A 23,459-nucleotide genomic window follows, 5' to 3' on the forward strand; every position below is an offset into this window, starting at 1 on the left:
CGTTAGTTGTCTCTGATTGAGAATCATACTTAGGTAGCCTGGGTTTCACTTTTGAGTTGTGGGTGTTTGTTTCCGTGTGAGTGTTTGTTGCCACACGGTACTGTTTCGGTTTTCGTTCATGTTCTTCTCGCTTCTCCTCCTCAGAAGAGGAGGAGGAATGCCGTTACAGTATGAGGTGACTGGCCTTGCAGTTGTTGTGTTTGCGTAAATCAGGGAACTCTACACTGTAGAAACACTATTGAAATAAGTACAGACAAAAAGGGGGTACAATGATAGCACACCCCTAACAAATGAATAGGTGTTGGAGGCTGTGGACACTGGGATCTGTCATTGTCTGTCTGGGATAACTGACAGGGTACAGCCTCCTGACATGAGCTCCTGTGGTGACGTGATCTCTGTTCAGAAAAAACCCTGCTGTAGAAAATGACCATACTCCACTAAGAGACAGGACTCCTATGTTGCGCTTCCTAGGTGACCACAGCTTGAAGAAACTGCTTGCCATTTTCCCTGTGAAACATCAGAGGAGAGTGTGTTACTGATACTAGCTGCTGTCCCCTTGATCCTGAAGTACTACTGAAGTACTACTCATCACTACGAGTCAAGATCTACACAAAACCTACTGGTGTTACTACTTGATTGCTATTGAAATGTGTGGTAAACCAGTAGTGATTTATGTAGTAATTTAAGTACCGGTAGTAATGAGTGATACATTGGGATGTTTCACTACTGTTGAACACTACATATTTCCTACTCAAATCACTACACAATTATCCCTTAATGACTACTGTGCAACTACTGAGCTTTTGAGTATCGACTACTTAAAATCTACACATACCCACACAATTCCTACAGGTTCACTATTGGATTACTACACAACGCCTACACATTACTACTGTATGCTTATTCAATCCCTATTGAATTACTACTGCCAGTGCCATCTGTGTGTGTAGTGTTGTGTCACTGCTGAATTGCTCCTGGTCCATTTTCATTTCCTAAATAAACCCTTTAGAATTACTATTGAAAACATTTACTCCTGTTTATTTATTCAAAATCACTACTGACATCTTGTTTCACTACTGTGTCACTACTAGACTAGTGCACATTATTGAACTTTTTATTATTATTACATTAATTACATATAAATTACATATTTACACTTTTTTGTTAAACCCTTTGAAGTCTTGTCTTCATTCAACTTTGACTTAACTATCTTCAGATCCTCTTTTTTGTTGCAGTCATATTTCTCCACAACGTAACTTTTAGAAAATAAAGATACGCAGCAGTAAAATGTAGGCATTGTGTAGTAATACAATTATAAGCCATTATTAATCATCTGCTAACATAAGATCTTAAGTTATCTGGAGTTATTGGAAACTCAATAGTAGACTGTTGGAAGATGATCATTTCAAGATGGATGCCAAAGATATTATACAAGACAATTGGAGGAAAGCCCAACTATTTAAGTCTTATGGGAAATACTGGGAATGAATGAAGTATGAAATAAGACAAACAGCCACGAAGAGAGCTAAAGAAATTGCTGAACTTAAAAGATTGAGGGAAGATAAACTTAAGGAAATACTTTCTCTAATCTCTATGGAGGACCTTGATGAAGAAGGAAAGGCTCAGTTATTCTCTTTACAACTAGAAATGGACTGAATGTATGAAGAGAGCAAACGGGGTATTTTAAAGATCAAGAAGGAGACGGTTGGTGGAAGGTGAAAAGAATACAAAATACTTTTACAATTTAGAAAGAAAGAATTTACATCTATTAATAAGCTCAATATAGATTGCAAAGAAAATGAAAAGCCCAAAGATATTTCAAAATATGTTTCAGAATTCTATGGTAACCTTAATACCAGTAATGCCTGTCCTACTAGTGACATATTTGCCTTTCTAGACTCTGTCAAAGACTGTACAAAATTCATAGATGAAGACTTCCAAAAGTCTTCTGATTAAATTATTTATATTAGTGAAATAAAAAAATGTATCAGCAAGTTAAAAGAGAACAAATCTCCAGGGAATGATGGCATTATCAGTGAATTCTATAAATATTTTCAGGAGGATATTATTGAATTTATATCTAATGTTTTTAAGGAGGCAATTGATTTAGAGGTCCTGCCTGTTTCTATGACACAAGGCCTAATTTCTGTAATACCCAAACCAAACAAAGATTCTATGATGTTAGAAAATTGGAGAGCAAACCCATTTATGAACAATGATGGAAAGCTACTTGCATCCATCTTTGCAGAAAGACTTAAAAAAGGTCTTGACCAAATCATTGATGATACCCAGTCTGGTTTTATGAAGAGCAGACATATATGTAATAATATTCTACTAGTATTGGACTTGATAGACAACAATGAGCACATTATGGAAGAAAGCTTTATTTTATTTGTAGACTTTTACAAGGCATTTGATACAATTGAACATTATTTCATTTTTGAGACTTCAATTTTTTGGTTTTGGTCAATATTTTCAAAGTGTAATTAAGACACTTTACAATAATAGTAATTCGACAGTAGACGTGGAATCAAACAAGGATGTCCGATATCTCCTTTCTTATTTTTATTGGTCACACAAGTTATGGCACTTCATATAAATAAGGATAGTTTTAGGGGTATTGAGATACAAGACAAAAATATAAAATGTTCACAATTGGCTGACGACACCAGCATTTAAAAAAAAGATCATAATGAAGTCAAGAAAGCTATTGAGTGTATTAATGCCTTCACACATGTATCAGGTTTATCTCTGAATATTAGGAAATGTGAATTATTTGCGTTGAAAAGACGTGACTTAAACTCAGTATTGTAATATCCCTGTAAAAGATGTGATCACATATCTTGGTATTACAGTTAGCAAAGATCAGAGAGAAAGGGCCAATTTAAATGTCTCTCCTATTGTAGAGAAAATTGGATAGAGATTTAACTCCTGGTTATTAAGAGATGTGTACTTTTATCACAATCTGAAGGTCCAGATTAGTTTACACCTCCCTTGCCTTGGATGTTCCTCTGTCAGTAACTAAAATGGTTGATACTAAATTATTTAACTTCATATGGAGGAATAAACCTCATTATTTAAGAAAAGCGGTAATATGCAGAACCCAAGGTGAGGGAGGGTTGAATGCTCTGGATTTTAAAACCTCTAATATAATATTTAAGATTAAATGGATACAAAACTATTTAAGAAATAAGGATTGCATCTGGAATATAATCCCTAATTTAATATTCCAACAAATTGGTGGTCTAGAATTCTTACTCAAATGCAACTTTGATATGGGTAAAATCCATATTAAGCTTGCAAACTTTCAAAAACAAGTTCTTCTAACTTGGAACCTCATGTACAAACACAATTTTTCCCCTCATAGGTATATAATCTGGAATAATAAAGATTTTGACAAAACAGTATTTGGGTTAAACAATTATTGAATAGTGATGGACAACTATATGATTATCCAGAATTGATTAGAACACACAATGTTACATTCACAATGTTACATTCACAATGTTACATTCAGTATCAAATTGTTGTTGGAGCTGTACCTAAAGGTGCTATTCTTCTTTTAGGAGAATATAACAATACTCCAAGTGCAACTGTTGAGGATTTTGTAGCCTCAATGCAATTAGAAGGAATTGACATTTTAAACTATAAATGTAATAACATGTATATAAGGAAACTATGTCAATATGTTACTATTCCCTCTGCTAAAACGTACTGGAATGCAGCCCTCGGACAAGTGAACTGGAACAAAGTTTAGTTGTTGTCTGGTAAATATTGTATATCTAATAAGGTGAAAGAAGTATCATACAAACTCATTCATAGAATCTACCCTGTAAAGACCTTTATTATACACAGATTTAAAATAGCTATTGATAACAAATGTGTATTTTGTGATTGTAACCCAGAGACTCTTGACCATTTATTTTGGGACTGCTCTTATGTCAGAAGATTTTGGATTGAGTTAGATGATTTTATTTTAAAAGAAACAACTATTCATGTTAATTTGAAAGAGTCTGATATTATGTTTTATTTTGAACCTAATGATATGGACCCTGATTTAACTTTCATTGCGAATTTGTTTATCTTTCATGGAAGATTCTTTGTCCATAAAATGAAGTGGGCAGAGAACAAACCCCTCTTTACATGATTTAAGATAGAATTGAAATATTATTTTGAAATAAAAAAGCATTATGCACCATGAAAGTATTTAACAAATGTAAAATGAATCTTGATATGTAACACCCCTGTCTGTTAGGTTTATGCCTTGTTTGTATATTTCAGTTTTTGTTGTTGTATTTGTTGTGTTCATAATAAAAATACAAATAAAAAAATATTTCATTTAACGTTCTAGAACACAACTGTTGACGATCAGGGGGCGCGCTGAACGTAACCACTGCTAGTATTCAACCAGCCGCAAGATGGAGTTATTATTCCTAAAGGTTTTTAGCTAAACTTTTATTTTAGTCGACCACTGATCAATGTTCGGTGGAAGATTAGTACACTTTTTAAAATTCATGTTCAATCTATTTACTAACAGGGTTGCAATTGTATTTAGCCTTGGCTCAGACAAGTCAAGGAAAGGGACCAGATAGAAAAGTATAATAATGTCGTTGATTGGCTGAATAAACAGGCATAATTAGGCTACAGTTTGCGCCGATGGTGCGACCTGAACGCCACGCGGTAGGCTATTCAACAGCGTGTGCATGATTACACGCTCCATCCTTTTGCAGCCATTAAATGGCAGTGAGCACCAATATACTCCAACAGAGCCAGGTGGGTAGCAGTGGGCTGGGGTGGAAGGGTTTGCTTTGTTTGAGTTCTTATTGAAAGGCTCCTCAGCTCAGAGCTTTTGAAAACGAATTTGTAGTGGTGCACATCACTGCTTGTTTTAGGGCTGTGAGTGAGGGCCCTACTATTTAAAACCTAAACCATAATGAATAAAGGTGTGTTATCACAATGTAATGCATATAGACTATATTGCTATATTATGATGCATATCTGATGTTCATCGAAATGAAAACATCCCCCCCCAAAAAACATTCTTAACACTGCAGACAATATCATATTTCGGAACAAAACATCCATCACTCATGCTGCCAAACATACCCTCATAAAACTAACTATCTACTGATCCTTGACTTCGGAGATGTCATTTACAAAATAGCCTCCAACACTCTACTCAGCAAATTGGATGCAGTCTATCACACTGCCATCCGTTTCGTCACCAAAGCCCCATATACTACCCACCACTGCGACCTGTATGCTCTCGTTGGCTGGCCCTCGCTTCATATTCGTCGCCAAACCCACTGGCTCCAGGTCATCTATATGTCTTAGCTAGGTAAAGCCCCGCCTTATCTCAGCTCACTGGTCACCATAGCAACACCCACCTGTAGCACGTGCTCCAGCAGGTATATTTCACTGGTCACCACCAAAGCCTACTCCTCCTTTGGCCGCCTTTCCTCCAGTTCTCTGCTGCTAATGACAGGAATAATTGCAAAACTCACTGAAGCTGGAGACTTATATCTCCCTCACTAACTCTAAGCATCAGAGCAGCTTACAGATCATTGCACCTGTACATATCCCATCTGTAAATAGCCCGTCCAACTACCTCATCCCCATTTAATTTTTTTTTTTTTTTAATCCTATGCACCCCAGTATTTCTACTTGCACATTCATCTTCGGCACATCTATCACTCCAGTGTTTATTTGCTAAATTGTCATTATTTCACCACTACGGCCTATTTATTGCCTCACCTCCCTAATCTTACTTCATTTGCACACACTGTATATATACTTTTCTATTGCGTTATTGACTGTACGTTTGTTTATTCCATGTGTAACTTTGTGTTGTTGTTTGTGTCGCACTGCTTTGCTTGATCTTGGCCAGGTCGAGGTTGTAAATGAGAACTTGTTCTCAACTGGCCTACCTGGTTAAATAAAGGTGAAATAAAAAATTAATTGTTATAGATTATACCAGCAGATGGCGATATACCACTGTGTATATTACTCTTGAGCAGTAGGTGTGTCCAAATCCTGTGCATTTTCCCCTTGCCCTCGGTCGCCATGACGTATTTCCTGAGGGGCTACATGATGTGGACCCCTCAGCTGTTTTGAGAGGGTTCATGGAATCATGTTATTTATTTATTTATTTTGTAACCATTAACAATGTAGTATGGTAGTTGTAAGAGTATATTCGATTCATTAGTATATCAAAGAAGACAGGGGATCATGCATAATGTAAACGGGAACTGGTAAACCTACAGAATAAACCCTCCCAAGGCATTGGAAAGTTTCCTGATAATTGAGGCGCTCATGGGGAGTTTTGTACTGGTGTGCCTTCGTTCCTGGAAGAGGCCAGACTAGTTGGTTAGTGCGAGGAGTGTGCTTTGCCTGTCATCGGTATTGCCTTGTCCCTATCTACAGAGACACTCGGGCTGTAACGGTGTCCGCTAGAAGGGCATTACGAGCCTGGCCTTAACGTTAGCTGAAACTTGACGCCGTCGATCCCGGTTGTTGTTCTGTGGAGTGGGTTTATTTGAAATTATATTCCGATTACGGTCCAATTCGGAACGATCAGAGAAACAGAAGGCTGGGATTAGACACAGGGGATAAATTGGGTGAAAGAGCGCGTAGCGCCGCAGAATCGCAGTAGGCTACATTGCATCAAGTAGTTGTAGCTGATACAGTGTTACTTTACTGAAATACCAGCGGGAGACGATTCAGGAATTTATTGTATTCGAAGTTTTTCGCCAAACCGTTTGCAGTTTTCAATGACATTTGTGGTAAGTTACAGTTTTTTTTCATGCAATAATAAGCCATTTCTGATATGAACCATAATTGTTGTCATATAATGAAACTTGAATGGTTTAGTGAAACGTTGTGTAACTTTTTGAGCTACGAGCAAAAGTTTTATAGCCTAACTGGGCATGTTGACTCACTGGTATGACTGTCAAAAGAGGAGATATTCAATGTTTTGTGCCCAATTTTAAGAAAGGCCTCTTGAAAGATTTTTAAAATTTGAATTGTAGCTTGCTTGCTTATGATTTGAAGAAGTGTATATTCAGTGGAGAAAACGCCTTGTTACTCTATATGATAAAGACATTGTTCATGGTAATTAAACACTTTCCTTATGACATAGCATATTAATTATCTGCAAGCAACATACAGTGAGTGGAGTGTTAGAGGAGCTCAAGACAAGAAGACAGTATATTGTAGTATGCTGTAAATGTTAACCGTAGGTACTCTTTGTGGATTGTGATACAAATGTATTGTCTTCATCACATATTAAGTGATTAGCACCTTTTAAGTTCCCCTATCATGTCTCTGGGTTAGTGTGTGTCAGAGCTTGGCTGTCCTCTCTGAGTTCCAATTTGCCTTTGGGGAAAGTGCAAATAACCACTGGGCCCCTGTGAAAGTTTGTTCCTGTTTGAGATTTGTTGAGTTTTTAGCCATTCCTCAACTCCTGAGCCAGTGGCCATGTTTTGATTGCTAGTAGGGAGACCTGACACCCCCCTGCCAGAGAAATGCTGAAGGATTCTAACCTAGGGCACTGCTCTGTGGTTTGCCAATGTTATCTCCTGGGCAATCACCATCTGCAGTTTGACTTACACTTGGTGAAATTATCACCCTAGGATGTAATGTTTTCCATTTGGCCTTTTAGATAATTTCAAGCAGAGTGTTGAAATGTATGACTTCTTTCTGATTTTGATTCACATCTATCTGTTATCGCTTGTGCAGTTTTATGATAGTTGCTGCCAAACTTTGATGTATGGTATCATTTACTCTGCTAACACTGGCAGAAAAAATGTCTGGTTCCCCACTTTCTCCTGCGAGCAGTAAAGTAGTTGAGCTTTTGTTATTCCACGGTATATGGTTTTTATACTGACGTTAAACTCCGGCTGAACGGTTGAGTGCCCAGATGAGGTCACTAGGGGCGGGTGTACTTTGAGCCATGCATGTCTGTGAACGTTAAAGGGAGGCTTGGGGAAGGTGCACACCTCTGTCTGTGTGTGCTGCCTCCGCATCAGATCGGACTGCATCAGAATCACAACAACAACAATAGTCTGAAACTCAAAGGTGAGCTGCATATTTTACCGCTTTTTTTCCCCTTGAAAGTGTTATGCTGTTAAGACTGTAGTTTTCTTTAGGGCATTTAGAGAGAACCCAGTGAGTTTAATCAACATTTTATTCTTAAGTATTGTGTCTTTTTTGTAGCCTCTTAAACTGGAATGTTTTGGTCTCTGAGCTCGACAAACAAGTTGTTTTGCCAGAAGCTAATTATCACTCTGAGCATGCGGTTTAGCAGGTTTTAAGCCAATGCTTAATCTGGACCTCTGCTCTGTCTTTAGCATTGCAAATAATTCTCTAAGTGTATCCTAAATCTTTGGGCACAAAAGCTTTGGTGTGCCCAAATAAATAAATGAACCATAGAGAATCAGACTGAGTCGTGGTCATCTCAGAGGAACGGTCTGACTGTACACACTGTCTAACTTTGTGTTTGCTGCTCTGATACCATTGGCTACAGTTGGCAGAGCAAACTCCTCTCCTCTCATAGTTATGGTAGCACCGCAGCTCTTTTGTCCTGCAGGGTTCCACATGCACTGAGGTTTAGGGAACAATGGGCCAAATAGTGTGTCTGAGCGTGATATAATGGCTTTCATGTGGTTTAAATGTTTCTCATTTCTGAGCTAAGGCTTTTTAAAAATTTTGCCAGGTATTTTTTTCTCTGAACTTGTTTTCTGAAGCTAGAAATGTCAATCATCACTGTGGAATCATTGGAATGTCAGTTTCTTGTTCCTTGTTTCTTGAGCTGTCAATCTGGGCATATTCCTGCTATTGTAACAGTGTGGTACTTTCTGTCATTTATAGTTAAAATGGCATTGTATTTGGTGGCTTTGGCCAAGTGTTCTGTCAGAATAATGCATCGGTTCTGGAAGCTGAAGCTGACCCACCTGACTATTTTCATACTGGTACTCTTTGTAGAGCTGTTTTTGAAATGTTCAGTGATGAAAAGATTCATCACCCCCTCTAAAATAAAATACAATGATGTTGCTGGCCAGTACAACAGCAGAACAAGGCATTACATAAAGTGGAAATGTTGCTGCTTGTTAGGTGGGTATGTTTTGTCGCGTCTGTTGGAACAGCTGTAACAGAACACGCTGCCTGGACCACTGGACAGGGATTTGATGGCCACTCTGTCAATGGATTTCACACACCCTAGGGACTAGTAGTATTTCAACTAGTTCTTTGAAATGTTTTCATTGAATGAAATAACCTGGAATGCATCAAATGTTCATTCAGATAAGTATTTAGTCTTGTTTGTAGCCTTTTAGATTGGAATGTTTTGGTCTCTGAGCTTGATAAACAAGTTGTTTTGCCAGAAGCTAATGGTCACCCTGACCATGTGGTTTAGCAGGTTTTAAACTAATGCTTAATCTAGACCTCTGCATTGGGTCTTCAGCATTGCAAAGAATTCTCTAAGTGGATCATAAATCTTTGGGCACGAAGAAGCTTTGGTTTATTTTATGTAATGATATTTGTGATGGAATTAGGATGCTACAGTACAAATTTAAACATTTAGTTATGAGTAAGTGTATGAGTCAGTAGGGATTTTTCCTCATCTCTATAAATTGTCTGAAAGGCGCAGTCAGAAGTAGTTTTATTTGGAGAATAGTTATTTGTAACTAACGGCCAGTAGGTCTATAGGTAGATCAGTATTGAAGAGATTTTAACTGTGCCATGCTTCTTTCTACCTCTGCCTGCTATTTTAAGCTTTAATGGGTTTAATCCTCCAGGATTTTTCACCCAGCTTCTCATTTAGCATATTCTTGCCAAGCAACACTATATCTCTGCATTGTTTCTGCATTTGAAGACATTGTCTTTTTTCCAGACGCTTTGTAATTTGCATTTATTGGGTTTCAATTACCGAAAGCTCTTCAAAGGGGAGCCTTGCATGTTTTTTCATGTTTTCTTCTTTCAAATTTCCTGTGTGGAGCTTGAGCCTACGAGCGTCCAAGGTTCCTCAGCCAGAGCACCATCCCAGCTGAGGTCTCATAACTGACTGACTGACTGCCAATGGCTAACAGTCATCCTCATAGGGAAGACCAGCTGAAATCTCCCCATCACTCTCTCTCTCTCTCGGACTCTCTCCGTGACTCATCATCATCCGATTTCCTTTTGAAAGATCGAGCTGGAAATGAAATGTTATGTTCAATGAAAAGTCTTCTTGGAAGGTTGAGGAACAGGTAGGGCCAGTGTTCTTTGTAGCTTTTTGGAGAAGTAATGGAAGCACGGAAGCCTCAAAGCAGCCTCAACCACATTCTCTGAAGTCAGCTGGGCTATATTTATTAATTGGTTTCACTCTGAACACCTCTCAAACTAGTGATTCGGGATCTCTATGGGGTTGGACAGTGTTTTCATGATTCCAGTTCACAATGCCATTTTACTTGGAAAAGTTTTCTCATGAATAAAGACCTAGACTAGTCATTGCTGGGTGACCTTTGGTCATTGCTGGGTGAAGGTCTTCTATCTTGGCTTACAGAAGGAGAGTGAGAGGGGAAGTACAATAGTACATGTGTTACGAATCCCTTTTGGCCCGACAGTCTAGGGGGGATGGTAATGAGACCCGTAACATAACTCATGCAAATTATTATTGTGACAAAGTAAAAGTGTGCACGAAATAACCACGACAACAGAAATCTACCGTCAAACTCTAGGTTTATTTATAAACACACGGTAATGGGGGGAGCAGGAAAAGGGGCTGAGCTGGACCCAAGGAAAGAAACAATAAGTATTCAAAAACACCCCTAAGCTAGACTAGCCTACTTTAACAACAGCTAACTAACTAACCAAAAATACAGTGGGTGGTCCACCCAGTTCTAACTAGTGTATTTAACAAAGTTCACCTACGGGTAGTGTATGCCCATGGGCAACTTGTCTTGGTTTCCCCCTTTTCCCACCAGCAACAAACAAACACCATAACCAAAAACAATACTCACAGGTGATGACAAAGTGCTATGAGGTGCTTAAACAAAAGAGAGGTTAAGACACAAAGCGAGAGTGAAACACAGAGACCTACAGACATGGCATTTACAGAGAGATTGAGCTAGAGATTGAGCTAGAGATTGCTCTAGAACAAACAAATGATGGGGTTTTTAAACCATGGGGAAGGAACTGTGATAGGGTAGGAAATAGGAGGAGGTGTGTCTTCTGATTGATGATTGATTGTTGACTGATTGGGGAGTGATGATTTTCACCTGTGAGGGGAGAAGGAGAGAAAAGAAACACACACAGGATACACACACACACACACAGGATAACTGTATCCGTAACAACATGTGTGATCCATAAGCTTTGCATAATGCATGGTAAGAGACAACCACTCCTCCACCACCTCCAGTGCTGAGAAAAGCAAAGTTAGGAGGAAAATAATATTTCAACTGTCATGGATTTGTTTTTAGTTTGTCAGGTGAACAGGCTGTTGAAAAGTCTTCCCCCATCCCCCACACACAGTCTTTATTTGCAATCAACATTTTCATGCTATAGAAATTGGAATGGACTTTTGTAATTCCAAATACAATATGCGTTTAATTGTCATAGCTTCACTGAAAGGGAGAAGAAAGGACCTTGGACTCCTTTAACTCAAGTCTGTTGTTAATCTGGTATTGTTCCATTGTGAATTTTGACATCTTCACGTCACTCCGCTTTCCTTTTTGTAATGCTGTTGTCATGGTTGCGATGTAACAAGTCAGCAAAACTTGGCAGGATTGTCTTCCTTCTGACAATACATGCTGCTTCAGCTCACTATTACAAAGCTCCGAATAGACGTTGTAGGAGTTGTTTTTCTCATTGTGCTGAGCTCTGCTACATGTTGTAACACTCTCTTTCTTCTTAGGTGATCCCGGTGCAGTGACTATCCTGTGTCGTCTCTCTGCGTCCCTGTATGTCCCCTGGCCTATCATAAAGACGCTGAGCTTTGGGACTTCGCTGTTGTAGGACCCTATGGCTCTGGGCCTTCCATCCTCCTCCATGGGCCTTTGGTCACGGCTGGCTGAACGGCTGCTGCTGGGACCATTGCTGGTCCTGCTGGTGTCTGGGCTGGGCATGGCCCTTGGTCAGAGGGTTTACACCAACACATGGGCCGTCCACATCGCTGGAGGACCAGACGAGGCTGACCGCATTGCCAGTAAACATGGCTTCGTCAACCATGGCAATGTGAGTTGTTGGGTATTTTTTTACCCTCTTTTGTTTGTGTCTTTGTGGGTTTTTTGTCGAAGTGAATAATTAAGGAACATCTACTGCAGAAAGTGCTGATCTAGACCGCTTTTCCCACATTGCCTGTTAGTGCCAAAATACCTGACCTTAAATTGGCTTAAATATTTATTACACTTGGAAGTTGCCAAGCCTCCGAGGCACTCGGAACCAATTGAATTATATCACTTTACTAGAGCAGAAAAAATACTTACAGTTGAAGTGGGAAGTTTACATACACCTTAGCCAAATGCAGTTAAACTCAGTTTTTCACAATTCCTGACATTTTAATCCTATTAAAAATTCCCTGTCTTAAGTCAGTTAGGATCACCACTTTATTTTAAGAATGTGAAATGTCAGAATAATAGTAGAGTGATTTATTTCAGCTTTTATTTTTTTCATCACATTCCCAGTGGGTCAGAAGTTTACATACACTCAATTAGTATTTGGTAGCATTGCCTATAAATTGTTGGGTCAAACGTTTCAGGGAGACTTCCACGAGCTTCCCACAATAAGTTGGGTGAATTTTGGCCCATTCCTCCTGACAGAGCTGGTGTAACTGAGTCAGGTCTGTAGGCCTCCTTGCTCGCACATGCTTTCAGTTCTGCCCACACATTTTCTATAGGGTTGAGGTCAGGGCTTTGTGATGGCCACTCCAATACCTTGACTTTGTTGTCCTTAAGCCATTTTCCACAACTTTGGAAGTATGCTTGGGGTCATTGTCCATTTGGAGACCCATTTGCGACTAAGCTTTAACTTCCTGACTGATGTTGCTTCAATATATCCACATTTTCATTCCTCTTGAAGCCATCTATTTTGTGAAGTGCAACAGTCCCTCCTGCAGCAAAGCACCCCAACAACATGATGCTGCCACCCCGGTGCTTCACGGTTGGGATGGTGTTCTTCGGCTTGCAAGCCTCCCCCTTTTCCTCCAAACACAAAGATGATCATTATGGCCAAACAGTTCTATGTTTGTTTCATCAGACTATAGGACATTTCTCCAAAAAGTACAATCTTTGTCCCCATGTGCAGTTGAAAACCGTAGTCTGGCTTTTTTATGACGGTTTTGGCGCAGTGGCTTTCTTGCTGAGCGGCCTTTCAGGTTATGTCAATATAGGACTCGTTTTACTGTGGATATAGATACTTTTGTACCTGTTTCCTCCAGCATCTTCACAAGGTCCTTTGCTGAGGCACTGGGAGGCACTGGGTTTGAAAGTAGGCCTTGAAATGCATCCACAGGTACACCTCCAATTGATTCAAAGTATGTCAATTAGCTTATCAGAAGCTTCTAAAGCCATGACATCATTTTCTGGAATTTTCCAAGCTGTTTAAAGGCACATTCAACTTAGTGTTTGTGAACTTCTGACACACTGGAATTGTGATACAGTGAATTATAAGTGAAAGTATCTATCTGCAAACAATTGTTGGAAACATTACTTGCATCATGCACAAAGTAGATGTCCTAACCGACTTGCCAAAACTATAGTTTGTTAACAAGAAATGTGTGGAGTGTTTGAAAAACGAGTTTTAATGACTCCAACCTAAGTGTATGTAAACTTCCGACTTCAACTGTATCTTTAAAAACATATTATGTATAGGAGTAATATTGAGAATGTTGTATGGCATTTATGTCCCATATAACTTGCACAATGCAGTGCTTCTTCTGGAGATTTAGGCTAAATGTTAGTGTACCAGAGGCAGTGGTCCTTATAGAAACCCCTCTGACTAGTTTAGTTTAGTTTCAGTTCATCCATTCCAGAGAAATGACTCACCCAAACAGACTAAACACAGTTACCTGAATGAATACAGTATTGCCTTTCTGGGTAAGATGTATATTCTGTTACTCTCTTACTGAGAGTGGCTGACTACAACCTCCATACGAATCAAGTCACATTTTATTGGTCACATACATGTTTTTAGCAGATGTTATTGTGAGTGTAGCGAAATGGTTGAATCACACACCTGTGTGTGTCTGTAGATATCTCTGTATTGTCCTGAAAGCTTCACTCATCTCTCTGCTTTTCATACAGCTTTTAATCTCATTGCTTAAGGGGAGGAGGCCTTCAAAGTTCGCCATATGCTCAGCCTGCTGTTTTGTTTGTGGTTAAAGAGTTCATCAGAAAATGACCTCCCTCGTCTCTCTGACATGTTAGCATTCTCAACACTACCACAGTCTTCCATACTTTTCTGTTTCTTTTCAATGAAACATCCCACAAACTTATTTCTGTGGTGGTCTTCCTTTGTGGCAGATGAGAGGCAAGTCATGGTACATTTAATGTGGTGTTAACAGAACTCTTTGAACTAGCCATCAGACTCTTCCCTCTCGTCTCCTCAATGCGCTGTGTTGTGGCATTGTTTGCAAAGCAGAGCTGTGTGTTTGTGTCAGGAACAGATGATCCGACAGGAGCTTCCTGACTGGAACGCCCAATCAGAGCGTGGGTGAGATGGGACTTTGAACTATGAACTGCACGGTGCGGCTGAGGGAAGACTAACAGGCAGTGACAGGAATGGGACTCCGATCCTATGAGCAGCACCACCAGGGTTTAGGTTTTCACTGTTTCTCTCCTTCCTTCCGTTTTGAGGACAATCTATGAATAATTAAGCTCTACTTGGGATAGTTTGTTGTTGAGGCCCCAGTGGGCGGGTGTAAAGTAAATGTAAACATTTCCTGTTTGTAAGTGAGCCACTATATTCTCTGGTTGCTCCAAGACTTCAATGGGGGCATGATGAGTAGAAGTACTTTGTTTTTTTGCCTCTGTCTTTTTTCATCCATTTCACTTTTAGCTTTAATAGCTTCCTTCCTGGTTAGCCTGTATCCTGCTAGGCAACTATATCTCATGTCTTCCAGTTAGAGATCATTCATTATGCACCTGGTTATGGGATAGATCTGTGTGTAAGATCATTATTCCGGTGACATTATAAGGTGGTACCTTTTTAGTCTGGGTTTTATCGTTCTGACATGACTCTCTGTAATAGTTTACATCCAGATTTTTTTGTATGCTGCCTACTGTGGAAATGTAGTGTCTGTGAGTCAATTTCCTTTAAAAGGCTTTTTGCTTAAAGGTCTGTTTTATACTAATGCCAATGGCTAAACTAATGGCAATGATGTTGATTTATCAAATAATGATCTGAACCACATAGTAAACATCAGCTTAGACCTCTTTAGAGCTCAGACTGACTCAATAAAGGTTGCAATTGAAAAAATCTATCAATCAATGGTTTCTGAAAACTCACTAGCGAGAGAGATGAAATAAGATTGCTTAATCCCTTTGGGGAAAATATGTTGGGAAAATAACTGGGGAGGATTGTGAAATCACTAGCTAGCAAACAAACACAAAATGGTTGCAAGAAAATATTCTCTTTTTTTAGTTGATTTCTTTATAATTTGTTTACATTGCATCCATGAACAGATTCTATTCTGGGCTATGGGAAGGTCAGACGATAAACCTTCCCTCCCACTGACTCCTAGGTAGTGTTTAGTGGATGTATAATGTCAGTAATTGGTAGTGGTGTGGGCTTGTCGGCTGACGTGTGGGTGACTGATTGGTCCTAATGGAAAGGGGAACCCAGTAATTCTTCCTTCTGACGGAATCTAAGGAGAGTTGAATCAGCCTGCCCTGCCAGTGTGACTGGTGACCGGCCCTCACATGTGGTAGTTAGGTTACCTCTGTTGCAGTCAGCCAACCAGGGACAGTAGTGGGTATCTGGAGGGCCCGGTAAGAGATTGTAGCTCCTTCTTCCACACCAACTGACCCCTCTTTTCCCTGTGTGATATTGACAGTAATTGAAGAGCTTGGTCGGACATGAAGCCAGGCTTCCTGCCCTGGGGCAGGCTTGTCCTGTGTGTCTCTTTTCTCTGTTGACAGATGTTAGGCCTCTACATTTTCAAGACTAGACCCCACCTCTATTCACAGGGCATCCATTTGTGATTAGGGGCCTGTATTCTGACTGTATTTCTTACCAATCATCAGGAATGTTGTTTATGCTGCGAGACGCAGAGTGCAGACTAATCAGTAATCTCACTGTGAAATGTCCAATGGCTTTGTTTTTACTGTGATTACTAGTAAGCCATTAACTATGTATTGGCCATAAGGGAATAAGGAATCCAGACATGACCATTAGAGACACTTACTCAGACTGTTTTCAGCATACTGTGAGCTGTGTGTGGGCGTCTCTGTCTGTATGACTGCTGAGTAGATTTGTCCCATCACCATAAAGGGATCTGAACTTGTTGGAGACTTAAAAAGCTGTTTTCAACCAAAATGGTGAAAAGTTTTGGGCCTCACTCGGTTGACCAGAGCCAAGTTTAGCCAAGCCTCATTGGTCAGATCAGTAACTGTACTCAGCTAATGTGCTTTACTCTGACCTTTTGCTCTACAAAACAACACTATTTTCTCTGCATGGTTATACCTGGCCCAGCCCCAGACCTACAGCGGGGAGGGACATGCTGTAATCGCAACACTTCATCTTTTATAAGCTCTTGTCCTCTACTTTAGAGTTGTTGTCTGAAATGTCTGGAAATGGAGTCTGAAATGTAGTTACGTTTTTCTCTCCGCAGCAGTGTGGTATTTGAGTCTTCTCAGACATTTAGATTACTCTTCCATTGCCCTCGGGACTCTTCTTGAGGAATAAGGCAGCCAACTTCCTCAATACTAGTGTGGCACTTTTTTTTTCTTGGTATTTGTACCCCCTCTAATGGTATATATTTGGCCTTTCATGTTTACTCAATTGCAGTGTGCTCCAGTTAGAGGACAGAGTTGACCCTGTCATGCTGTTAGCTTTCACACTGCTAGTGAGTACTCAGTCACTGTGTGTGTGATATTATAACGCTACCACCTCCAATGTGGCTACAGGAAAACCAGTGTTTTGACATCTGCATAGGCTGTTGTAAACACATTATCTTGACACCCAGATCAGCCACCTCACTAGTAGTTTCTACATGCCTCATCCTCTGTCTCTTATCAGCTTGGTGACGCACTGCGTGACCTTAACTCTCTCAGACCCAAACCATAAACCTGCCAGGAGGAAAAGGCCATTCACAGGGTAACGTGGCATGAAACCTGCAAACGTAGAAATTCCCAGCCAATGTGTCCCCGGAAGATTGAACATCACACCTAGAGCAGCACTGACTACAGCGGTGTTTGTTTTGTGGACAAGGCAAGGCCACAAACGGCATCAGGCAAGGTTGATGACTTGATGGGCTGTTGATGCAACGTGCGCAGCCCCCTACTCATTAAAATAGACCATTAGGCAAAGGAGAGGGGACCAACTGGGCACTAAAAGTGAGGGAGCGAGGTGCTCTGTATGGCCTGCTCGGCTGAATGAAGTGTGAGATGATTGGAGTATGGTAATGAGGGGAGCAGCGATTTACATTTACGAGGGGGTGCTGGGGGAGTTGGATGGAGGGTGCTGAACTCGCCCTGGGTGGTATGTGTGGGGGGGGGGGGGGGGGTAAGGCTGGGGGGCTCCATCCCTTTGTATTTTGAAGGCCTTCCACGCTCCTCATCTCATTACCATGTGGATCAGTGTTAGTATGTGTTCATCTGCTTTATCTATCTGTATAGAAGGCCGTGGACAGAGGCCATACAGAACTATGACTACACCTTTCTACATGGAACAGTCACATCTTCAGCCAACAGTACATAGTTTGTGCAGTATCTTTTAATCGCACCTGCATTAATATGCATTAACATTAAAGGAGGTAAAACAATCATGCTGAAATATGATAATATCATCATGCAGAGATTCTCTATTGAAATAGTCGTACTTAATGATCTTCCTGATGCAGTGAGGCATCCATCACCAGTCATTGTGCAAAATAAATTGTAGTAGATCTCTAATCAAAGCAGTTATTCTGCCTTCCCTGGACTGATGGTGAAGGAAATGAGGGTTGCGTGAGCAAGATCTGGTGAGGAATGGCATGCCCCAGCTGTGGTGTGGGGCTGGTGTGTGCAGGTGTTGTATTGAAGTGGAGGGAGGGAGGGCAGGGGGATCACAGGCTGCAGCTGAGGGGGTTTTACGACCCCTTGATTGTCCCTGTAGAGTTCCCCTCCACCCCTGGGACCCCGCAGCTCTGGCCCCTGGCTGCTTTTTACAGTAATGAGCCTCTGATGTCTCTGTTAAAAACACAAGCACCTTTTTCTAATTTCGCTGTTAAAAGTGGATTAAATAGATGGCCAAATGGCCCGAGAATATATATATTTTTTCGTTGTGTGCTAGAGCTCTCCGAGAATGGAGGTGTACTGCAGTAGTTTGTTTCTCAGCCTTGGGTGTTTTGCCTAAGCTCTGTGTCTGGCCTGCCTGAGACGTCTCTACTCCCGTCGTGGCCGAGACGTCTCTACTCCCGTCGTGGCCGAGACGTCTCTACTCCCGTCGTGGCCGAGACGCCTCTACTCCCGTCGTGGCCGAGACGCCTCTACTCCCGTCGTGGCCGAGACGCCTCTACTCCCGTCGTGGCCGAGACGCCTCTACTCCCGTCGTGGCCGAGACGCCTCTACTCCCGTCGTGGCCGAGACGCCTCTACTCCCGTCGTGGCCGAGACGCCTCTACTCCCGTCGTGGCCGTGACGCCTCTACTCCCCGTGGCCGAGACGCCTCTACTCCCGTCGTGGCCGAGACGCCTCTACTCCGTCGTGGCCGAGACGCCTCTACTCTCCCGTCGTGGCCGAGACGCCTCGTGGCCGAGACGCCTCACTCCCGTCGTGGCCGAGACGCCTCTACTCCCTCGTGGCCGAGACGCCCTACTCCCGTCGTGGCCGAGACGCCTCTACTCCCGTCGTGGCCGAGACGCCCTACTCCCGTCGTCTCTACTCCCGTCGTGGCCGAGACGCCTCTACTCCGTCGTGGCCGAGACGCCTCTACTCCCGTCGTGGCCGGACGCCTCTACTCCCGTCGTGGCCGAGACTCCCGTCGTGGCCGAGACGCCTCTACTCCCGTCGTGGCCGAGACGCCTCTACTCCCGTCGTGGCCGAGACGCCTCTACTCCCGTCGTGGCCGAGACGCCTCTACTCCCGTCGTGGCCTCTACTCCTCTACTCCCGTCGTGGCCGAGACGCCTCTACTCCCGTCGTGGCCGAGACTCCTCTACTCCACTCCCGTCGTGGCCGAGACGCCTCTACTCCCGTCGTGGCCGAGACGCCTCTACTCCCGTCGTGGCCGAGACGCCTCTACTCCACTCCCGTCGTGGCCGAGACTCCTCTACTCCACTCCCGTCGTGGCCGAGACGCCTCTACTCCACTCCCGTCCGTGGCCGAGACTCCTCACTCCACTCCCGTCGTGGCCGAGACGCCTCTACTCCCGTCGTGGCCGAGACGCCTCTCTCCACGTCGTGGGACGCCTCTACTCCACTCCCGTCGTGGCCGAGCGCGTCTCGGCCACGACGGGAGTGGGTAGAGGCGTCTCGGCCACGACGGGAGTGGAGTAGAGGCGTCTCGGCCACGACGGGAGTGGAGTAGAGGCGTCTCGGCCACGACGGGAGTGGAGTAGAGGCGTCTCGGCCACGACGGGAGTGGAGTAGAGGCGTCTCGGCCACGACGGAGTGGAGTAGAGGCGTCTCGGCCACGACGGGAGTGGAGTAGAGGCGTCTCGGCCACGACGGGAGTGGAGTAGAGGCGTCTCGGCCACGACGGGAGTGGAGTAGAGGCGTCTCGGCCACGACGGGAGTGGAGTAGAGGCGTCTCGGCCACGACGGGAGTGGAGTAGAGGCGTCTCGGCCACGACGGGAGTGGAGTAGAGGCGTCTCGGCCACGACGGGAGTGGAGTAGAGGCGTCTCGGCCACGACGGGAGTGGAGTAGAGGCGTCTCGGCCACGACGGGAGTGGAGTAGAGGCGTCTCGGCCACGACGGGAGTGGAGGCGTCTCGGCCACGACGGGAGTGGAGACGTCTCGGCCACGACGGGAGTAGAGACGTCTCCACTCCCGTCGTGCCCGAGACGCTCTACTCCACTCCCGTCGTGGCCGAGACGCCTCTACTCCACTCCCGTCGTGGCCGAGACGCCTCTACTCCACTCCCGTCGTGGCTGAAGCTCATAAAGCCTGCGATGTTGATGAGGCTCGGTGTCCTGGTGTTAAACCTGTCCCTCTGCTTGAATAGTCTGCTACTTCTGGGGCTCACCTCGTCTCGTGTGGTTTACTGCCCCTGTCTGGCTTAATGGTCTCATCTCTCTGGTCCTCTTTCTACCTACTCCTGATTTTCCTATCCACAGTCAATTGCTGTCATTATAGAGTGATTCACCCTGGCTTTTATAACATAGGTGACCTTTTGGCACCGTCATTGGCTTTGGGGTAAGTCGAATACCAGAAGTTAAACACACTTGTATATGAAGTTGAGAGCTGTTTGAAAAGCAGTGTTTGCATGATGGATGTCACTCTTTTCTCCATCTACTTCTAGTTCCCAGGAATTTAGAACAGGTTTGTGCTGTTTTCCTTTTCGAGAAGTGTTGCAAATGTCTTGCTACTGGTGTACAGATCTTTAACAAAATCTGCCTTTCCTGTCCCATTTTCTTTTGACAACTTATTTTGATTTATGTATAGACAGATGTGGGAAGGAACCTGATTAATAAATAAATGTCTCATTGTTTCCTGCACACGCACATCAAAGTAGAATCCAGCGTTTCTCAGAACCCTGCCGGTTCCTTTTTTCTCAACGAGCGCTGTGGTTTCTGTCACTAATGGCTGATGTGAACGCTTCCTGTGTTCAGGGTGTAAGCTACGATGAGGAATTGAATTGCAAGGTGGGCTACCCTGATCAGAGAAGGTCAAATATTTTCATGATAATAAGAACAGGAGCCTCCAGTTCATTTCACTGGTTGAACCTCCAACTCTGTGCCTGTGCTGTGTTAAGAGTATTCTATCCCTTCTGTACTACGTGGAACCACAAGGTCTAGCATTAAACCCATACATCATCTAATGGGGAAGGATGGTCTATCTCTGCCATCACGAGACAGGCTGATTCTAATCAGTGCTGCTACAGCCCTGCACCATGACTGGGCGTGATTAGTGTTACTGGGGGGCATTTCCATCTAAAAGGACCCATGAGCATCAACATGTGAAGTTCATAGGCTCATGTCAAATGAAGGCTTAGAGTCTATCATTTTGAGAAATTAAGGCATACATTTTTCAACCATTTTCCATCCTACAAATTAGGAATAAGCAAAGGCTTATTAGTAACAGAATTACTGCAATTGAATTGGCTACAATGGGAGATGATGGTAGTCACAAACCACAGTTGGGTGACCTGCTACTGTCCTTCCTTCCACTGGTGTACTGTTATGTTCAGCTCAACTTTTTTTTCTTCCTCTTTCTGTTGTCTGGTGGTCAAAGCAAGACTGTGAAAAAAGCCTGGACAACCCCTCTTTCACCTTTCTTTCTTTCTTTCTCTCGCTCTCTCTCTCTCTCTCTTTCTCTTTCTCTCTTCTCTCACTCCAGTTAATGGGCACGTTCCTCGGCGTGTCTACTGTGAACATGTCTACTGTGATGTCCAAACTTGTGAAAAACAGATGTATATGATTGGTTCAGATTTGGTCTGGTCCGGACCAACCAAATGTGGTCTTGTTTTGGGGGCAGAGCTCATTACGATAATAGCCAGTGTAGTATAATACCCAAATATTTCTACATATTTGAAATATTTCTCCCAAATTTCTACCTTTGTGTACCAATTCAGGCTACTTTACTATGAAGGTAATGATATTCATATCCATAATTATGAATTTCTGTATAGTACAGCTCAGGGACCGATTATATAACATTTTGGTTACAAGGTGTCATGTCTTAGTTGACAACCCATTATTTCTGCAGACTTAATCTTAATTCGTAGCAGATGGATATATTTAAGTTTTTGGACAATTTTATTTTTCTGTAAGTCTTTTACCATACTTTGCATCTGCACAGTTATTCCAGAAAATGTGTTTTTGTGAACATTTCTGTGTAAATTGTTCAAAGTAGTTCTTGTGCTTAGAGTTGTATGGTTAGTTAAACTTTGAATATGTTTTTTTCTTTGGCATACATTTAAAAGTGAAAAATCTGAGTCAAAGCGTAATTCTGTTATTGTGTAATTGCCTTGGGAAAGATTGACATCAATTTCCTAAAGGCATGGCTAAGGCCTATACACTGCATGTAGCAAGACTGGAGGCCTATCTGTGCACAACAGGCATCCGGAGTGTTTATCTGTTAGATTTCCCATCTGTATAGTTCTTGTTTTCACTCTAGACTTCTCTGTTCTTTAGTCAGAAGTCTCTCTGCTCTGTCTCCTTCCCAGTGCTTTTACATTTGTTTTCATCTTGTGGTTGTGCGAAACGACAAAATACTTTTCATGCAAAGTAAACACATCCGGATGCTCATCTCTTAGCAGTTGATCTCTGGCATAGAGATGGACAATGAGGACTTGGGGATTGTAAGTAAACACATCCGGATGCTCATCTCTTAGCAGTTGATAGAGATGGACAGAGGTTCCAAATGATCCATAGAGATGGACAATGAGGACTTGGGGATTGTAGTGCAGTTCCAAATGTCCAGAACTCCCTGCACCTACTGTAAATCACCAGGCCTGGTGCCACTGAGGACAGATGAATGCTTGCCGCTGCAGAAAAACACTATGTAAGCACACACACACACACACACACACACACACACACACTATGTTCACTGAAGTTGGTTTTGATAAATAGCTTTGCCATGTCTCAAATCGGACAGATGGGAATCCTGAAATATAATCCAGTGTTCATGGGAACTGTGTGTGTTTCCAACTCTTCAAGTCTCTCTACTAGCTGCTGGACCTGAGCCACTCCACCAGCCATAAATCATCTGTGACCCTTGTTGTTTTACTCTTGATGCTTTCTCTAGCCCCCTTAAAATCTAGCTATAGCTAATGTGGAACAGAACCTCAGGCTCGAATAGGAGATGCTGGACTCACACAGCCCATAATTGGTCCCTGGGGAGCCCAGGTTATTGACTGGGAGTCAACAGGGGTTTGAAGTGATTTGCTGGAGAATGAGGAAGTTATTGGGCGAGGGTGACAGGGAGAAAATGGCATGCTGATGGTCTTTGAGGCACCACTAGGCAGAATTCAGCTCGACTCCACAAAGGTGCTTTCTCCTGTGCACAGCACCAGTTCAGGTCCTAAACATAACCAAACTCACCCCTATCATGCTCCCTCACCCCTCTTCATACAACCTCTCTCAAACACAAACTCCTCTTCAACCCCTACTCCCCCTTT

The 23,459-nt window shown here is 42.7% G+C and overlaps 1 protein-coding gene across 3 annotated transcripts in view; it reads left to right on the forward strand.

Annotated features, from left to right (window-relative positions):
* Positions 1–6,092: 6,092 nt before the first annotated feature.
* Positions 6,093–23,459, forward strand: part of LOC115112301 (furin-1-like) — a 101,256-nt gene continuing 83,889 nt past the window's right edge. Inside the window, exons 1-3 of one of the 3 annotated variants that reach the window (XM_065011967.1) lie at positions 6,093–6,782; positions 7,975–8,076; positions 11,894–12,213. In XM_065011967.1, the coding sequence (XP_064868039.1) occupies positions 12,001–12,213 (213 nt within the window). In that variant the 5' untranslated portion in view covers positions 6,093–6,782; positions 7,975–8,076; positions 11,894–12,000. Of the gene's footprint in view, positions 6,783–7,974; positions 8,077–11,274; positions 11,367–11,893; positions 12,214–23,459 lie in introns of those variants that run through there. The other 2 variants (XM_065011966.1, XM_065011968.1) reach the window with 2 other exon arrangements.

The sequence above is a fragment of the Oncorhynchus nerka genome, linkage group LG27 (assembly GCF_034236695.1).
Source record: "Oncorhynchus nerka isolate Pitt River linkage group LG27, Oner_Uvic_2.0, whole genome shotgun sequence".
NCBI classification, from domain to species: Eukaryota; Metazoa; Chordata; class Actinopteri; order Salmoniformes; family Salmonidae; genus Oncorhynchus; species Oncorhynchus nerka.